Below are 17,832 nucleotides of genomic sequence, written 5' to 3'. Positions count from 1 at the left end.
TACAAAACTCTGGGAATCACTGCTCAAAATGATCTATAAAGAAAAGCTAGAAAATCATTAAGAAACCACCTCAGGGATGTAATTGCTCTAATTTAATTAGCATTCTCATTCAAGAGGTCAAAATTAGCAAGGGCAAAACATGCCCTGAAACACTTACTCAAGCATTAGCTCTGGCAAACCCTTAATAGGATCCTTTATATCTGGTTTCCTGCCTCTCACAGATCACTTTTCTAAAAGGCCCATCATGAAATGTGTAACTGCTGAGGGAGGAGAGAACCACACCAGGTGAACCCACCACAGGCCCCAACGAACAACAGCAAAGCAACCAGAGGCACCAAGATCTACCCAAACAAGCCAGAAAACCTGCTCAAGAAGCAAAAATCTTCATCCATGCCCGCCCAGGGCAAGGTCAGTGCATACATGCCTTGTCCAGCTTAAGGTCAGCGTGTGGGAATCTGACTTACAGGCAGCTGGTCCACTTAGCGTGCAAACCACACACTTCATCATATGAAACCAATTCTTCTCTGACCTGGGCAGGAATACGCCACAACTGGACGTGTTCTTGAAACTGTGTTGCTGGTGATCTCCACTGGCACCCAGGCATCTGCCAGGAACCTTATGAATTTTTTTTCAGTCCTCACAATAACCTGCCCAGTAAGTAGCATCGTGCCCATTTTATAGATGAAGAAATTTGGGCTCTGAAAGGTGAAATGACTCACTCAGTGTCACACATCTAGCTGTCTAGCTTCATTATCCATGCCCTGTGTCCCCTACCCTGAAACTCCTCATTGTCCAGAGAAGAATATGGTTGGTCAAAGGCAAATTTCAGAGACAAGACCATCAATGTTCAAGTTGAGAGATGCTAAGGATGGTCCTGAAGCCAACTCTGGTTTCCATGTCTGGAGCCTGGCAGGGGTAGGCGTGACTCGAGCATTGCATCTTACCTCCCTGCTGTAAGGGATCTCGATGGAAAGCAGTATCTCCTCTGGACGTAGCAGGGTCTTTCTGTAGCCAGGGAAAAAGGTGTGATCCATCTGAATCGTTCTCCTGGTACCTGTACAGAGGCAAGATGAAGGGGGATCAATGTGAGAGAGCACAGGATGACCCACCAGCGGGCTTCTCCATCCTGGTCTCTCATGCCCACAGTCAGAGGGAATGGATGGTACAGCTGGGGCCAAGGTCCCCATCTGAAATCCTTAAACAATGGTGTGTGGTGAGTGTTTAACAATCAGTTCCTTGAGGGGGGAAAAACCCTGATTTGCTAGTTTCTGTGATATAAATGCTCCCACCATAGCCAACTCAAGCTACCAGACTGACATCACTAAATGTGAAGTTGGAAAGAGTGTCACAAAGTGGACACAGCAGGTCTGCTCTCCTCTGAAAGCCCTGTTTGTGAGGCTGGCCATTGGCTGTCCTCTGGGAACTGGCTCTCAGAAGGGTTCATACCATTCCCTGATAAAAAGGGCTCGCTGGGCCTAAACTCTTTGTACAAACAACATGGTTTATGTAGAACACCTGCTTTCCTTCTGGGCATTGGTACATGCCAAGCAGAGCTATGTGACCAGCCTCCAATAAAAGCTCTAAGTGCTGAGTCTCTGAGGAGCTCCCCTGATAGAATGAAACTTCTTATGTGTTGTCAAGTTCACTGTTACTAGGAGAATTAAGTGCATCCTGTGTGACTCCACTGGGAGAAGACTCTGGAAACATGTGTCTCTCTCTGGACTTTGCCCCATGTGCCTTTTCCCTTCACTGATTTTGTTTTGTACATTCCACCATAAGTCGTAGCCATGAGTACAAACATCTGCTGAGTTCTGTGAATTCTTCTAGCAAGTCATCAAACATGGGGAGGTGTTGAGGACCCTCTGACAAGAAAAGATGCACCAAGCATCTATTATATAGCATTTCTCCTCTACAGATACAATAGATAGAAGGAATCTCAAGAGCTTAGACAACTGTAAAATGAAGTGAAGTAATTAGGAAGTGGAGAATTTTGAGTGTTTATTATTTTGTTTTTAATGTAACTTATCTCACTGTAAGTTTATATAATTTAATCTTTACTAATGGCCCTGTCTAACAAATGCTCATAGGCTCCCTGAAAATCCACCCATCAGCTGTGGTGAGCTGGTATATTCTGACTCCAGCACCCGACTAGGTAAGGCATCTGGTGAATTCTTCAGGCCTGTTGTGAATTCTTAGTAAAGAAATGACTCAGCTCTCCTGGCCCCCAACCTGGGTGCATCTTCCTTATAGATTCCAGGAATTCAAACCTTAGGACAGCTGGGTCATTGAACTTTGCCCTCTGTTTCTCCGGAAAGTGACCTATGTCGTGAGACTTTTCTCCCCCAGGCCTTCTTTCCTGACCTCTGCATGAGATAGCTCACCTCTGGACACGACAGTCAGCTTGGCCCCGCTGGCCATGAACACCGGGTTGAGGTCGGAGATGGGGCTGGCGGTGATGATGTTCCCTCCAATGGACTAGGACAAGCAGACAGTGTGTGTGAGAGCCCACCCAGGAAAGCCTTGCTCACCCAGCTGGCTCCTGGACACAGGACAGCAGGATGACACCTGCGTGAGAGAGACCTGAGGACCTGTAGCCCTTGTAGACACAAGACTGGCACAGTGAGAAACTCAGAACAATGTGCAAAACTTGAGACCTGAATGTTTGGAAATGGGTTCCAGCTCTGAAATTCACTGGTCAGTAAACTGGGTCTGCCCCTTCAGATTTGTTTGTTTAATTTCACCCAAACTTATTCTGAAAGGGTTAAAGTGGTTTATTCCAGAGGCCATATAGAGTTAGTAAAACAGAACTAGAAGATAAAAGTCAAGGAAAAAGGGGAGAAAGCTTTAAGGATGGACAATTTGCTCTAATTGGATCTGAGCTTCCTGGCAGTTTAGCAAAGAATGTAAGGAGAAAGAGATACATGGTTCTAATTATTAGAAAAGAGAAACAAAACCAGTTGCACAATGAGAACAAATTCTACATGGAAGTATTCGGTTGGTGCAAAAGTAATTGCGGTTTTGGACCGTGAATTTTAAATCATTATAACGTGGCTCACACACATCTTTATTAATCAAACTAGGAAAAATTACAATCAACATGTTTTGCCAATGAGAAATAATTTTGTTTATTCCTGTAGCATAAAATCTGTGCTTCAGGATTTGACAAACTCTTGGAATGCATTTTCTGCATCCTGCTGGTTGTGGAAGTGTTTTCCCTGCAAAAAGTTGTCGAGATGCTTAAAGAAGTGGTAGTCAGTTGGCGAGCGGTCAGATCAATATGGTGGATGAGGCAAAACTTTGTAGCCCAATTCATTCAACTTTTGAAGCATAATTTGTGTGACGTGCGTTCGGGCGTTGTCATGGAGAAGAATTGGGCCCTTTCTGTTGACCACTGCCGGCTGCAGGTGTTGCAGTTTTCGGTGCAGCTCATCGATTTGCTGAGCATACTTCTCAGATGTAATGGTTTCACTGGGATTCAGAAAGCTATAGTGGATCAGACCGGCAGCAGATCACCAAACAGCGACCACGACCTTTTTGTGGTGCAAGTTTGGGTTTGGGAAGTACTTAGGAGCTTCTTCTAGGTCCAACCACTGAGCTGATCATCACCAGTTGTCATAAAAATCCACTTTTCGTCGCATGTCACAATCCGATTGTGAAATGGTTCATTGTTGTTGTGTAGAATAAGAGAAGACAACACATCAAAATGACGGTTTTTGTTATTTGCCGTCAGCTCATGAGGCACCCCCTTATCAAGCTTTTTCACCTTTCCAATTTGCTTCAAATGCCAAAAAACCATAGAATGGTCGATATTGAGTTCTTCAGCAATTTCTCGTGTAGTATTGTAAAAGGATTCGCTTCGATAATTGCTCTTAATTGATCATTGTCAACTGCCAATGGCCGGCCACTATACTTCTCATCTTCAAGGCTCTCATCTGTTTTGCAAGACTTCTTGAACCACCACAGCACTGTACATTCATTAGCAGTTCCTGGACTAAATGCTTTGTTGATGTTGCGAGTTGTCTCCACTGCTTTATGACCCATTTTGAACTCAAATAAGAAAATTGCTCAAATTTGCTTTTTGTCTAACATCATTTCCACAGTCTAACATACATATAAAATAAACAACAAGCAATAAAAAAAAACCCTCAATTACATTTGCACCAACCTAATAGATTCCAGACAAGCTTGGAACTCCGCAGAGATTTCTAAGTTGAGATCTCCTCATCTACAATGAGAAGTGGCAGGTGATTGGGGTAGAGGGTGGAGAATGGGAGTAGGCTCTTTTGCTCTATTTCAGGTTTGTTTTAATTTTTAAAAATAAAATGGAAGGGATAGCTTTCCTCCCAATGCTATCAACTCTTGTAAGCCTCAAATGGCATCAGGTGTGTGGATGCCACCTGAAGCTGGGAATTTGAGGACTAGTCTGAAGACTGATTGTGACAGTCAACAGGTGGACCCCTCCCTCCACTCAGGGAAGCTACCTCAGGTTCTTTCCCACTCTGAAGGGCAGTCCCCCTCCCTATTTTGGCTTTTCCCTAACTTATGTCCCATCCATTTGCTGAGAGCCTCGGCCAAGTTCAGGAAGGGGGTGCAGGAGGAGAAAGACTATCACAGAGTGAGTAGTTTTTGGACTGGCCTGCAGACCACCTCCATCACAAGCACCTGCGGCGCTCCACCCCAGCCCTACTGAACCAGAATCTCTGAGGATGGGGCCCAGAAATCTGCATTTTAATGAACACCCCAGGCAGTCCTAAGCACTAATGTCTGAAGCTCACAGGGTCTGTAGTGGAGGCCAGATTACCCCCCTGACTTGTGATGACAGGTTCTCTCCCCAGGACATCGCGAGTCCCTGAACAGGGACTCACCCCCAAAGACTTGACTTGCATCCCACCAAACCAGCGCAGCTGCTCCAGGATGCCTTTGAACACCTCTGTTTTCTGCTCAGGAAGGTTGGCAACAGCATCTTGCAGGGTCTTTTCCATAGAGCTCAGGGTGCAAGCAGCTCCAAAGGTGATACCTGGGAACACGCATCAGAATAACAGCAACTCCTTCACAGCTCAGAAAACACTTTCATGTACAGCTCCTCTGAAGCTTTACAGCACCTAGTGAGGCTGCACCAGGACTGACATGGATGAGGAAAGTAAGTCCCAGAAAGGTTAAGTGACTTGTCCAACACCACACAGCTAATGAAAGAGTCAGGACACAACCCTGGGCCTCTTGTCCTACAACCAGAGTGCTTTTTCCTTTAAACCAGTGGATTTCAACTCAAAATCAGATCTCTGAAAATGAAGTCCTGGCTTTTTACAAAATAAAAAGCAACCAAGCACTCCCCACCTGTCCCCTACCCACATAAGCAACTCTAATATGTACATGGGATTGAGAACAACAACCTTAGAACATCTCACAGCCCTCACCCACTGGCACCTGCCATGCATGTTCAATGGAGGAAGACAATGAAGGATGCCCCTTCCTCTGTGCAGGGCACCTCCAGGGCAAGCATGCGGCAGTGAGAGCCAAAGAGGCTGACCTGCCACCCGCCACCCGCTTCTCCCCATGACCCGTCCGTCCTCAGCATCCCAGCCCCTTTGTGGGTTCAGGTGAACCCCCCCTTACCCTCCGGTCCATGCTCCACTGAATTCAGCTCTGGAATCCAGGCTGGGCAGATGATCACAGGAAACAGCTTGTTCTTAAACTTCATCTCGATGCCTCGAGAGAAACAGGAAGCCTGAAACTAGAGGCTGCTGTCCTGTCACCAGGGCAGCCTCAGCATTTCTTCCCACCACCATGCACAGGGTGTGTGACGTACTCACAATCACAACATGCTCTGGGTGTTTTGGGACAAGGAAAAGCAGTGGACAAAATGCAGGATTAACTGTAGCGACCACACGATCAGCCCAAGGCTGCTCTGTGTATGTGTGTATGTGTGTGTGTGTGTGTGTGTGTGTGTGTGTGTGTGTGCAATAATATTAGAAAACACAGGACATTGAAATATGTTAGTAACCCTCCTAAGCACTTTATATAATATATTTTAACTCATTTAATTCTCACAACAGCCCTATGACATACTGTGGGTTTGTTCTGTTTATAGATTAAGCAACTGAGACAGGGAGGTTAAGGTTCTTACTCAAATTACATAGATAAGAATGGCACATTTCAGGACTTAAGCTATTATTCAAGTCAGGGTGGAATAGAAATAATAACATGAAAGTATAACATTCAGACAAAAAAAAAGGAAAATTGACTAAGAGGAAACTTCCAATCTGCTAATCAAGGTAGAAAGCTCTGTGACCAGACTTGCCTCTGATCCTCAGACCCAGCTACACAGCACCTCTCCCAGCCCTGCCCACAGGGCGATAGATGGAAAAGGTTAAAAGAGAAATGGCTGCGCATAGTCCCACATCATCGCACATGCTGTTTAGGATTTCTGAAGCATGGCCCAGGCTTTGGCCAGTCGGGCTTGTCCGAATATCAGCTCCCAGCACAAAGAACACAGATGGAGGTAGTGAGTTTCTGTCTTAATAAGGTCCCCTCCAGAGGCAGCTTCCCATAACACCCTGCCCCAGCTGTGGGTGGTAACACTGTTGGCTGGGTGTATAAGGGAGGACGAGGTGGAGCAGATGGAGTAGTAGTAAGAAATTATTTCTAACTTGGAGCTTATAAAACCTTTGTGAATTCCTTTCTCTTACAATCTAACTGAATCCAGGGTATTGTATGACTCATGGCAAAGAATATGTCATACGTCAAAGGATCGCAAATACTTCTTTAGCTGATCATTCTGTAATTTAACTCATGCTACCTACCCTGGACCTTTGAACCATGGCTACATGGGCCATCAGGATCACATCATTTGAGGCAGGCCACCCTGCCATCCCAGTGTGTCACAAAACTGTGGCTGGGGACTCTGTGCTCACAAGGGCATGGCCGGATATGTACTCCACCAGCACGGAACTGAGCCAGGCTCTCCTGTCTGTGGCTGCATTCAACCAGAACCCAGGCCTAAGAGGCTCCTTCCATGACCAGGGCCAGGAAGCTCCCATAGGCTAGACTTGGCTGCTTAAAAGAATGTCAAGTCCCCCACAAAGCAGAGGTCCTCTATGGTGGGCCTCGGCTGTATCAAAATCTTCTCCTTCAGTTCTCACTGGGCTTGGGACCCAGCAAAGTGGAAACTGGCCAAGCCAGGTTGAGAAATGGATTGAAATTAGCAGGGACCTGAGCACCTCTGCCACCTCCTGTCTTTTGAGCAACAGGACCAACAGCTACACAACTCCAGTCTCTCTGACCTGTTTGCATAACAATATGCATGTCCCAGGTGGTGGCAACAACAGGGCAGGTGGCCATGGTCATAGGCAACACAAAAAGTCACACTTGGACATCTCTTCTCCTTTGCCTTACCACAACACCCCCAGAGAAGGCTGGAGAAGAGAGTGGCATTTACTGAACCCCTCACGTCCATCAGGCATGCCATGGATTCTACTTACATTGCTGCCTCCTCACTTAGACTGGGCCATTCCGTGAGGGGAGGAATCTTGTCTAATTGATCTTGGCACCCCAGCCCCTCCAGAGTACCTGACACAGAGCTGGCACTCTGTAAATGTTTACAGGGAAAGTCAGCAAGGATCTCAGTTAACACTCTGAGCAACCCTTGGAGGAGGAGGAGAAATTAACTCATATATGAAATGGGATCGTGAGGGTAGGGAGGAGAAGTAATTTTTCTGAAGACACGCAGCCAGCAAGGGAATGAACAAGATCTCTGTGACTCCAAAGCTGGGGGTTTTGCAGGAATTCAAGTGTCTGGGGCTCTTTAGTGGGGCCTCCAGGCAGGCCCCAGGGCTACCCTGGCCCTTACCAATCTCTGTGTTCCCCACCACCAGCTTGGCCTCGGGGTGCTGTGCTTTGAGGTTCAGCAGCTCCTTCAGGGTTGGGGCCTGGATCCAGGTCACACGTTCCCCTTCAAAACGCAGCTGCTTCTGAGGAGCATCTTTCAGCCTCTGGAAAATGCAGTTTTTTTAATGTGCTGCCTCTGTCCTCCCAATGCCATTCCCATTGCCCTTGCTTTAAGTCCACAGTGGGACCAGCTCTTCNTGCCCAAACCTCTGTTGGCCTGGCTGCCTCTTAAGTAGAAAAACCAAGATGCCAAAGGGTGCTTGACACACATCTTCAGCTTGTGACCTAGCAGATGCTCTAACTTGTCTCTCCCACCAGTCTATTGGCTACGGTTAGAAATCTTGCTTCCTGACAGAACGAATCGCACTATCAGACAATAGCTGCCTTTATGCTTTGACCATACATTTCCTCCTGCGTCCCAGCCAGACTAGCCTGTCTTTGGGGATAGGAAGAGAGCATGATTTACTTTCCAGGAAAGAACCATCTGACGTCAAGCCCTTTCTGTGTTAGGTTCTGCTTCAGCTTTGAACTCACCCTGGCACCACAAATTCTGATTCACACTAAAGGTAGGAGGTTTAAGGAAACAACAGCAGAATGGGACCTGCTGCTGAGGATCAAAATGGCCACAGGCATTTGTCTGATGAAGCCATCAAGACCCCTCCTGATGATAAAGCTAGTTCAGATTACTGGTGTCAAACATGGCCCTGGGGCAATGAGCCCAGAATTTGAACTTGTCCACAGTGACCTTTTCACTGGGGTGCCATGAAATGTCAGTGTCAGGTCATCAACTTGTTTCTTGAAAAATCCTTCCTAGTTCTTGATATTGAATCTCCTTTCTTTTATGAAATGTTTTTTGTTAATGTCCCTGCCTGGCAAAATAAACACTGGGCAGTACTGTGCCTGTTTCTTCCTCCTTTCCCAATCTCATAATTGAATAGTCGTTTTTGTTTTTTTTTAACTATCTGTTAAGTACAAAACTCTGGGAATCACTGCTCAAAATGATCTATAAAGAAAAGCTAGAAAATCATTAAGAAACCACCTCAGGGATGTAATTGCTCTAATTTAATTAGCATTCTCATTCAAGAGGTCAAAATTAGCAAGGGCAAAACATGCCCTGAAACACTTACTCAAGCATTAGCTCTGGCAAACCCTTAATAGGATCCTTTATATCTGGTTTCCTGCCTCTCACAGATCACTTTTCTAAAAGGCCCATCATGAAATGTGTAACTGCTGAGGGAGGAGAGAACCACACCAGGTGAACCCACCACAGGCCCCAACGAACAACAGCAAAGCAACCAGAGGCACCAAGATCTGCCCGAACAAGCCAGAAAACCTGCTCAAGAAGCAAAAATCTTCATCCATGCCCGCCCAGGGCAAGGTCAGTGCATACATGCCTTGTCCAGCTTAAGGTCAGCGTGTGGGAATCTGACTTACAGGCAGCTGGTCCACTTAGCGTGCAAACCACACACTTCATCATATGAAACCAATTCTTCTCTGACCTGGGCAGGAATACGCCACAACTGGACGTGTTCTTGAAACTGTGTTGCTGGTGATCTCCACTGGCACCCAGGCATCTGCCAGGAACCTTATGAATTTTTTTTCAGTCCTCACAATAACCTGCCCAGTAAGTAGCATCGTGCCCATTTTATAGATGAAGAAATTTGGGCTCTGAAAGGTGAAATGACTCACTCAGTGTCACACATCTAGCTGTCTAGCTTCATTATCCATGCCCTGTGTCCCCTACCCTGAAACTCCTCATTGTCCAGAGAAGAATATGGTTGGTCAAAGGCAAATTTCAGAGACAAGACCATCAATGTTCAAGTTGAGAGATGCTAAGGATGGTCCTGAAGCCAACTCTGGTTTCCATGTCTGGAGCCTGGCAGGGGTAGGCGTGACTCGAGCATTGCATCTTACCTCCCTGCTGTAAGGGATCTCGATGGAAAGCAGTATCTCCTCTGGACGTAGCAGGGTCTTTCTATAGCCAGGGAAAAAGGTGTGATCCATCTGAATCGTTCTCCTGGTACCTGTACAGAGGCAAGATGAAGGGNCCATTGCAGCACTATTTACAATAGCCAAGACTTGGAAACAACCAAAATGCCCATCGGTAGATGACTGGATTAAGAAACTGTGGTACATTTACACAATGGAGTATTACTCAGCTATAAAGAATGAAATCATACCATTTGCAACAATATGGATGGACCTAGAGAACATTATGCTAAGTGAAATAAGTCAGCCAGAGAAAGACAAATACCATACGATCTCACTTATATGTGGAATCTAAAGAACTGAATAAATGAGTAATATAAACAGAAATAGTCTCAGAGACACAGAGGAAAAACTGATGATTGCTAGCCGGGATGGGGGTTGGGATGAGGGAGAAGGGGAAGGGACAAGACAACAGAAATTGGTAACTACAAGATTGCCTCGAGGATAGAAAAGACAGTTTGGGGAATATAACCAATAATGTTGTAAATATTTTTTAGGGGACCAGATGGACTCATGTCTTGTTGGGGAGACCATTTCATGGACGGTGTAGAGGCCTGACCACCGCACTGTACATCTGAAGTTGCAGTTAAATAATATATGTCAACTGTAAGTTAATACACACATAGACATGGGATGTGGGGTATAGTGTGGGAATGAAGTGAATGGAATTGTAATACCTATGTATGATATCAGGGGTCAGGGACAGTGGATGGAGGAAGCAGCGTTGTCACTTTGTGAGGAGTGAAAAGGATAACTATTGCATTGTTTTGTTCACCTGAAAATAATAATAATAATAATAAAAAGACATGCAAATTTGTGACTTTAATGACAGAGAATTCAAGATAGCAGTTCTTAAAAAACTCAATGAAATGCAAGAAAACACAGACAGAAAGTTTAATGAACTGAGCACACTCAAAGAACAAAATTAACATTTTACCAGAGATTGAAATTTTAAAAAAAACAAATAGAATTTCTGGAGATTAAGAACTCAATAAAAGAAATGAAGAATGAAATAGCCAGTTTAGGTAATAGAGCTGAACAGATGGAGGAAAGAATCAGTGACATTGAACATAGAAATCTGGAAATGGCACAGATTGAAGAAGAGAGAGACTTGAGAGTTAAAAGAAATGAAAGAACTCTACAAGACCTTTCTGACTCCATCAGAAAGAGCAATATAAGAATAATCTGTATACCAGAAGCAGAAGAAAGGGAGAAGGGAACAGAGAGTATATGCAAACAAATAGTCGAGGAGAATTTCCCAGACTTGTGGGAAGAACTGGATCCTCGAATCCAAGAAGCAAATAGAACACCTAATTACCTCAATCCCAACAGGCCTTCTCCAAGGCACATTGTATTGAAGCTGTCAAAAGTTAACGACACAGAAAGGATCCTCAAAGCAGCCAGGGAAAAGAAGATGGTAACCTACAAAGGAAAGCCCATTAGATTATCATCAGATTTTTGAACAGAAACTCTACAAGCCAGAAGGGAGTGGTATCAAATATTCAAACTATTATTGAAAGAGAGAAATTACAAGCCAAGGATGATATATCCAGCAAAGATATCCTTGAGATATGAAGGAGGAATAAAAACCTTTCCAGATATACAGAAGCTGAGGAAATTTTCTAACACATGACCCGCACTACAAGAAATACTGAAGGAGGCTATTCGAAATGAAACAAAAAAGCAAAAGAATACAAAACCATGAGTAATATTATGAACAGACAGACAGAAGCAGAAAATGGCAACCTCTACACTAAATAAGACACTATACACTTAAACATAACATACAGGTAAAGAAGAAAAAAAAAGAAGAAAAAGACAACTGGCTACTGCAGCACAGAAACCAACTCAGCATAAATAGGGATAATTTGTGACAACAATAACATGAAAAGGGAGAGAGCAAAGGTCTGAACTGGCACAAGGGAATGGAGAAAGGAAGCATGCTGAAGAAAACGGAATACTCTAAATATAAAAATTTCTTTTACATAAACGTAATGGTAACCACTCAAAAAAAAATCCCACACTGAAATATATAACATAAAAAAAAGAAACAGAGGGGAAAGTCATGGAATACCACCAGACTGAAATAGCAGACAGCAACAAAAAGGCAAAGAAACAATGGAGACACCATCCTACCAGAAAACCAAAGATAGAATGATAGGAAATCCTCATATATCAATAATCACCCTAAATGTAAATGGACTGAACTCACCAATAAAAAGACACAGAGTAGCAAATTGGATCCAAAAACTAAACCCAACCATGTGCTGCCTCCAAGAGACACATCTCAGCTACAAGCACAAATATAGACTCAATGTGAAAGGGTAGAAATTGATACTCCAAGCAAATGGTATTCAGAGAAAATCAGGTATAGCCATACTGATATCAGGTGAAACAGACTTCAAGATAAAAAAGTTAACAAGAGACAAAGATGGATATTTCATAATGATAAAAAGAACTATACAACAAGAAGACATAACAGTCATCAATATTTATGCCCCCAGTCAGGGAGCACCGAAATATACAAAGCAACTACTAACAGAACTAAAGGGAGAAATTGACCAAAACACAATTATAGTAGGGGACCTAAATACATCATTGACAGCTATGGATAGATCACCCAAACAGAAAATAAATAAAGAAATATCAGCCCTAAATGACACATTAGATGAAATGGGCATCATTGACATTTATAGAGCACTTCATCCTAGAATATCAGACTATACATTCTTTTCTAGTGTACATGGAACATTCTCAAGGATAGACCATATATTGGAACATAAAACTAGCCTCAGCAAATTTAAGAAGATTGAAATCATACCAAGCATATTCTCTGATCACAAGGCTTTAAAATTGGATACCAACTGCAAAAAGAAAGCAGGAAAAACCACAAATATGTAGAGATTAAACAACATACTTTTAAAGAATGACTAGGTCAAAAAAGAAATAAGAGGAGAGATCAAAAGATACATAAAAACAAATGAGAATTAAAATACATCCTATCAAAATTTTGGGGATGCAGCAAAAGCAGTTTTAAGAGGGAAATTTATATCATTACAGGCCTATCTCAAGAAACAAGAAAAATCCCAGGTAAATAACTAATGTTACACCTTAAAGAACAAGAGAAAGAAGAACAAATGAAACCCAAAGTCAACAGAAGGAAGGAAATAATAAAAATCAGAGCAGAACTAAATGAAATAGAGAACAAAAAGACAATGGAAAAAAGTAACACAACAAAGAACTGGTTCTTTGAAAAGATTAATAAAATTGACAAACTCTTGGCTAGACTCACTAAGATAAAAAGAGAAAAGACATGAATAAACAAAATCAGAAATGAAAGAGGGGAAGTTACCACAGATGCCACTGAAATACAAAGGATTATCCAAGAATACTATCATATGAAGGGCTATATGCCACCAAATTCAATAACCTAGAAGACAAGGACTTGTTCTTAGAAACGTATAGCCTTCCTAGGCTGAATCACGAAGAATTGGAAAATCTAAATTGACCAATCAACAGTAAGGAAATTAAATCAGTCATACGAAACCTTCCCCAAAGCAAAAGTCCAGGACCAGAAGGCTTCACTAGTGAATTCTACCAAGCATTCAAAGAGGATATAATACCTGTCCTATTCAAAGTCTTCCAAAACATGGACGAAGAGACAATACTTCCTAACTCATTTTATGAGGTCAAAATTACCCTGATACCAAAACCTGATAAGAATAACAGAAAAAAAGAAAATTACAGACCAATATCTCTAATGAATACAGATGCAAAAATCCTAAACTAAATTGTAGCAAACTGAATGCAACAATGCATTAAAAAAATTATACATCACGACCAAGTGGGTTCATCCCAGGGACACAAGGATGGTTTAACATATGCAAGTCGATCAATGTAATACACCACATAAAATAAAGGACAAAAATCATATGATTATATCAATAGATGCAGTAAAAGCATTTGACAAGACACAACATCCATTTATGATTAAAATAACTAATAAAATGGGTATAGAAGAAAAATAACTTAATATAATATAGGCCATATATGACAAACCCTCAGCTAATATCATAATTAATGGTGATATTAATTATGCTCTACGTTCAGGAACACAACAGGGCTGTCCCCTATCCCCCTGCTTTTCAACATAGTATTGGAAGTCTTGGACAGAGCAGTGAGGCAAGAGAAAGGCATAAAAGGGCATCAAAATAGGGAATGAAGTAGTTAAATAGTCACTTGTCACTTTTTACAGATCACATGATGCTATATACAAAAAAACCCTAAAGGCTCTACCACAAAGCTATTAGAAACAATAAATGCATGTGGTAAAGTTTCTGGNATGTGTTCATGACATAAACTATTGTGATGGACAATGTGTCACTGGCCTCAAGGTCTACTGAGGTTGGAGATGGCTGTTTTTCCCCGTGGAGAGACTTCCACTGTTCTCAGTAGGCTAAGACTGCTGAGCTCATGCTTATTGTTATGGTTCCTCCATTTCCTTCCTTGCTGCTGGATGGACACTGTCATTTCTTGCTGTGAACAGTGTGCCTCCCACTATCAGACTCTCCTCACCCTTTTGTAGTATGTGCCATGGGCAGGAAAACGAGATAACCAGGCTTGTTAGAACTGGGTATAATAAGAGTTATGTTAATAGGCTGTGAAGAGAGGCTCAGGGTAATGAGTAACATGCGTGCACTTCTGCACACAGCTCATTTCGGCTGCTCAGAGCACTCTACTCTGCTCTGCTCTGCTCTGCTCTGTGCTCCATGGCCAGCAGCCGGCCTGAGGGAAGCACTGCTGTACAACAGAACCAGGAACCAGCTCGCCCCTGGGAAACAGCATAACTGTGCACTCAGAAGCCCTTCTCTTTTGAGAAAATAGGAGGGCTGGTTAGAGTATCTCTCCTTGAGAAGCCGCCTATGAAATAAATTCATGGACATAATTAAGAATTCCAGTTCTCAGGGAAGCCTCAACAACTTGTAAGGGTCAAATATTGAGTCATGGAAGAAATGTACCAGCATCATAATTTATAGTTGCCATTTATTGAATACTGAACATATGCCCAGCATCATTCTGAAGGGTTCACAATAAGTACTTTCAACCAACACTACAAGGTAGGTATTATTATAATCCCCATTTTAGAAACAAGGAAGTTTGCCTGAGGTCATGCATCAGTTAAGTGATGAAATGGGATTTGAACACAGGTCTGCAGACTCTGAATCTGAGCTTTCAATCATTTTCAATTAAATCCACACCTCCTAGTTCCTCACCAGGAACTTTCCATCCTTAAAAGTCTCTTCTCCATCTCCACCCCTTTGGACTTATACCATGTATCAGTGAAAAGCAGAGGAGTTTGTGACGCTATGATCAACCTTGAATCAAACTGAGATGAGACAGTTTGGAGTCAGGATGAAGGTGAATCAGTTGGAGAATCAGGTAAATCTGGACAGATTAAGCCAAGAACGGAGAGGACAGCCTCTGTCCTCCTTACCAGATGGCAGGTGTGTATCTGTGTTTATATAAGCGATGCCAGTACACCCTGCCTGGGGCTTCTCATTCAGAGTTCTATGAACACTGCCAGAGGCCACAAATGGTCTGGAGAGCTGATTAATAGTTTCATAAGCCAGTGGAATGCCAAGTGCAGAAGGCAGCAGAAAGGAAAGGAGAAGGGGAGTGGGTGCTGAGTCGGGCTGGGTTATTACATGCCACATTTAGCACCTGTACCATGGGCTGACTGTGCTAGTCTCCAAGAAAGGCTGCCAAGCCCAAATGCCCTGGGGGAATTTCAGCCTTGGGCAGCATGCCTCATCCAGGAACCGGTTCTCCAGGCTTTCCTTGAAGGAACGTCCTCAAGCTATTGATGAGGAACCTTGTCTGATGACATCATAAAAATGGCAGCATAGGGTGAGCCTCTTGAAATCTCCCCTGGAATTTACAACTAAGTGAACAACTGTAATTCCACAAAGGACTCCCTGCACAGCAGACAGGCAAGACTTAGAGATGCACAACTGCAATCATCTAAGGGTGGGCAAATTGGGTGAGCAGGGGAGGAGGGAAGGGGGAAGAGTGGAGACGCCGACCTTGTGGTCGCAGGATACAGACTGGAACTCAGAGCTCCAAGCTTCTTGTATTCTGGAGCTACTGCAGTCATGGAAGAGGGAAGAATTCAGACTGCGAGTGCTCTGCTTATGGCCCACAGTCCTGCCTGAGAGAATAGCACATAACACAGCTGAATCCAACGCTCATGGCAGAGGCCTCGGAGCAAAGGCTGAGGGAAGAGGGGTGAAAATGATGGTTTAAGACCTCACTGCCAAGTAGAGGATGGAAGATGTAGGCACGGAGCCCAACCGCCCCCTCCTTCCCCTCCTGGAGCTAGCCCCACCCACCACTGCCCAGGGCTAGAAGCGGAACAGTAGCAGTGTCAGATCAAAAGAACAGAATATTTTTAGTTCTAAAAACTGGGGCCCGCAGGCATAGACTCGCAGGCCAACTAGTTCCAGCGAAGGGGAGAGAACCTTGAGTGCAGGACTGGCTGTGCTGGTGGTCGCCGCCATTGCTCAAAGTCACCTCTCACAGCTCTCACAACTCACCCTGCCCGTGCCCCCGTCTATCGGGGTGGATTCCTGTAGGGGTAAACAGAGTCGCTAAAACACACAGTCCCTGAATCTGCTGCAGGGAGAGCTTTGGGATTTCAGAAGCTCTCCACATCCCCCAATGGAGGTGGTGCCCTGAGATCCAGGTGACATGCTCACAGAGAAGCCCACCTTTCAGGGACTCCCGCATTGCATGCATGAGAGGCCGGAACAGTGCAGAGAAAATATAACACTACAGTGTGAGAGGAACTAAAAGGCTGCAGTAGGAGAGAAAATAAAGCATTCTACCAACACCTAGTGGAAAGCAAAAGAAAGGCCTCTTCCTACCAACCTGTTGCAGAACCACTCCTGTAGACGCCTAGGAAGAGAAATAATTCATTAATTGCCATGAATAACCAAGGTAACAAGGCAGCTCAGAAAGAAAATGAAAAGTTTCCAGAAAATGAACTTAAAGATATGGAGATTCGAGTGGGAAATGGCGGCTGCGAGGAGGGGTCCCCGAGTTCTCCCCTGGAAATTGCCACAATTTGAACTGCTGTAACTCATCAAATGAACCGCTACTCATCACACGAGCAGCTAAGAGACTCCCACGCTGATTACTTAAAGGTGGGCAGACCTCGGGAGTGGAGGAAGAGAAAGGTGAGACGCGTGGAGACCCAACTGTGGCTGCTGAGACACGGGGCCTCAGAGAGCAGATCGGAGAGTGTTCCGCGGCTCACTCCCTGCGCCTGGAGGCCCGCCCAGAGAGAAGCAAGAGTGCTACAGTTTTGCAGCCTGAGACGGAAGCCTCAGGCCGGGCGAGTGGGGGAAGAGAGAGAGGAGATGTGCATGCAGAGGCTCGGTCCGCACCCATGGCTGCAGAGACGCAGGACCCCAGGAGGCAGAGTGGAGAGCGTTGCAGCGGCAGGGTGGGCTCAGTCCCTGCACCCCTGCAGTCCCTCCCAGAGCGCCGCAGGCGCTCAGCTGGAGTGTCTGAGGCAGAAGCCTCAGCTTAAAAAGGAGGTGGGATGGGGTTTTTTTTGTTCTGTTTTGTTTTGTGGGGTTTTTTTCTCTTTTTTCTCAGACAGAAAGCAAAAAACAACTTCATAGATAACAACCCACCTCCAACCTCCCTCAGAAACCTTGGCCCCCGCCATGCCAGAGCCTTAAGCTGACCCCTGAATTTTGGAGTAGGGTCAGATTACAGAGGTGCTCCTACTCCCAGAGAGTTTGAGAAACTGCGCAGGAGAAGAGGCTGCAGAGTGTGAGCCTACCTACCTGCGCCCACCTCTCCTGCAGGCTTGGGAGGCAGGGCAACTTCAGCTGCTGAGTCACTCGCAGTCCCCCGGCAGGTGGTTTTTAGCAGCTCTGAAACCTCACACAC

At 44.4% G+C, this 17,832-nt stretch overlaps 1 protein-coding gene across 1 annotated transcript in view; it reads right to left on the bottom strand.

Moving 5' to 3' along the window:
- Positions 1-17,832, bottom strand: part of LOC109395899 (xanthine dehydrogenase/oxidase) — a 52,425-nt gene that overhangs the window by 32,121 nt on the left and 2,472 nt on the right. Inside the window, exons 3-7 of the mRNA XM_019667294.1 lie at positions 7,847-7,988; positions 5,614-5,706; positions 4,866-5,017; positions 2,382-2,475; positions 945-1,054 (exon numbers count right to left, since the gene is read on the bottom strand). Coding sequence (XP_019522839.1) covers positions 945-1,054; positions 2,382-2,475; positions 4,866-5,017; positions 5,614-5,706; positions 7,847-7,988 — 591 coding nt within the window. The remainder of the gene's footprint in view (positions 1-944; positions 1,055-2,381; positions 2,476-4,865; positions 5,018-5,613; positions 5,707-7,846; positions 7,989-17,832) is intronic.

This window comes from Hipposideros armiger, unplaced genomic scaffold, assembly GCF_001890085.2.
Source record: "Hipposideros armiger isolate ML-2016 unplaced genomic scaffold, ASM189008v1 scaffold_493, whole genome shotgun sequence".
NCBI classification, from domain to species: domain Eukaryota; kingdom Metazoa; phylum Chordata; class Mammalia; order Chiroptera; family Hipposideridae; genus Hipposideros; species Hipposideros armiger.
This window is presented reverse-complemented; position numbering and strand designations above follow the sequence as displayed.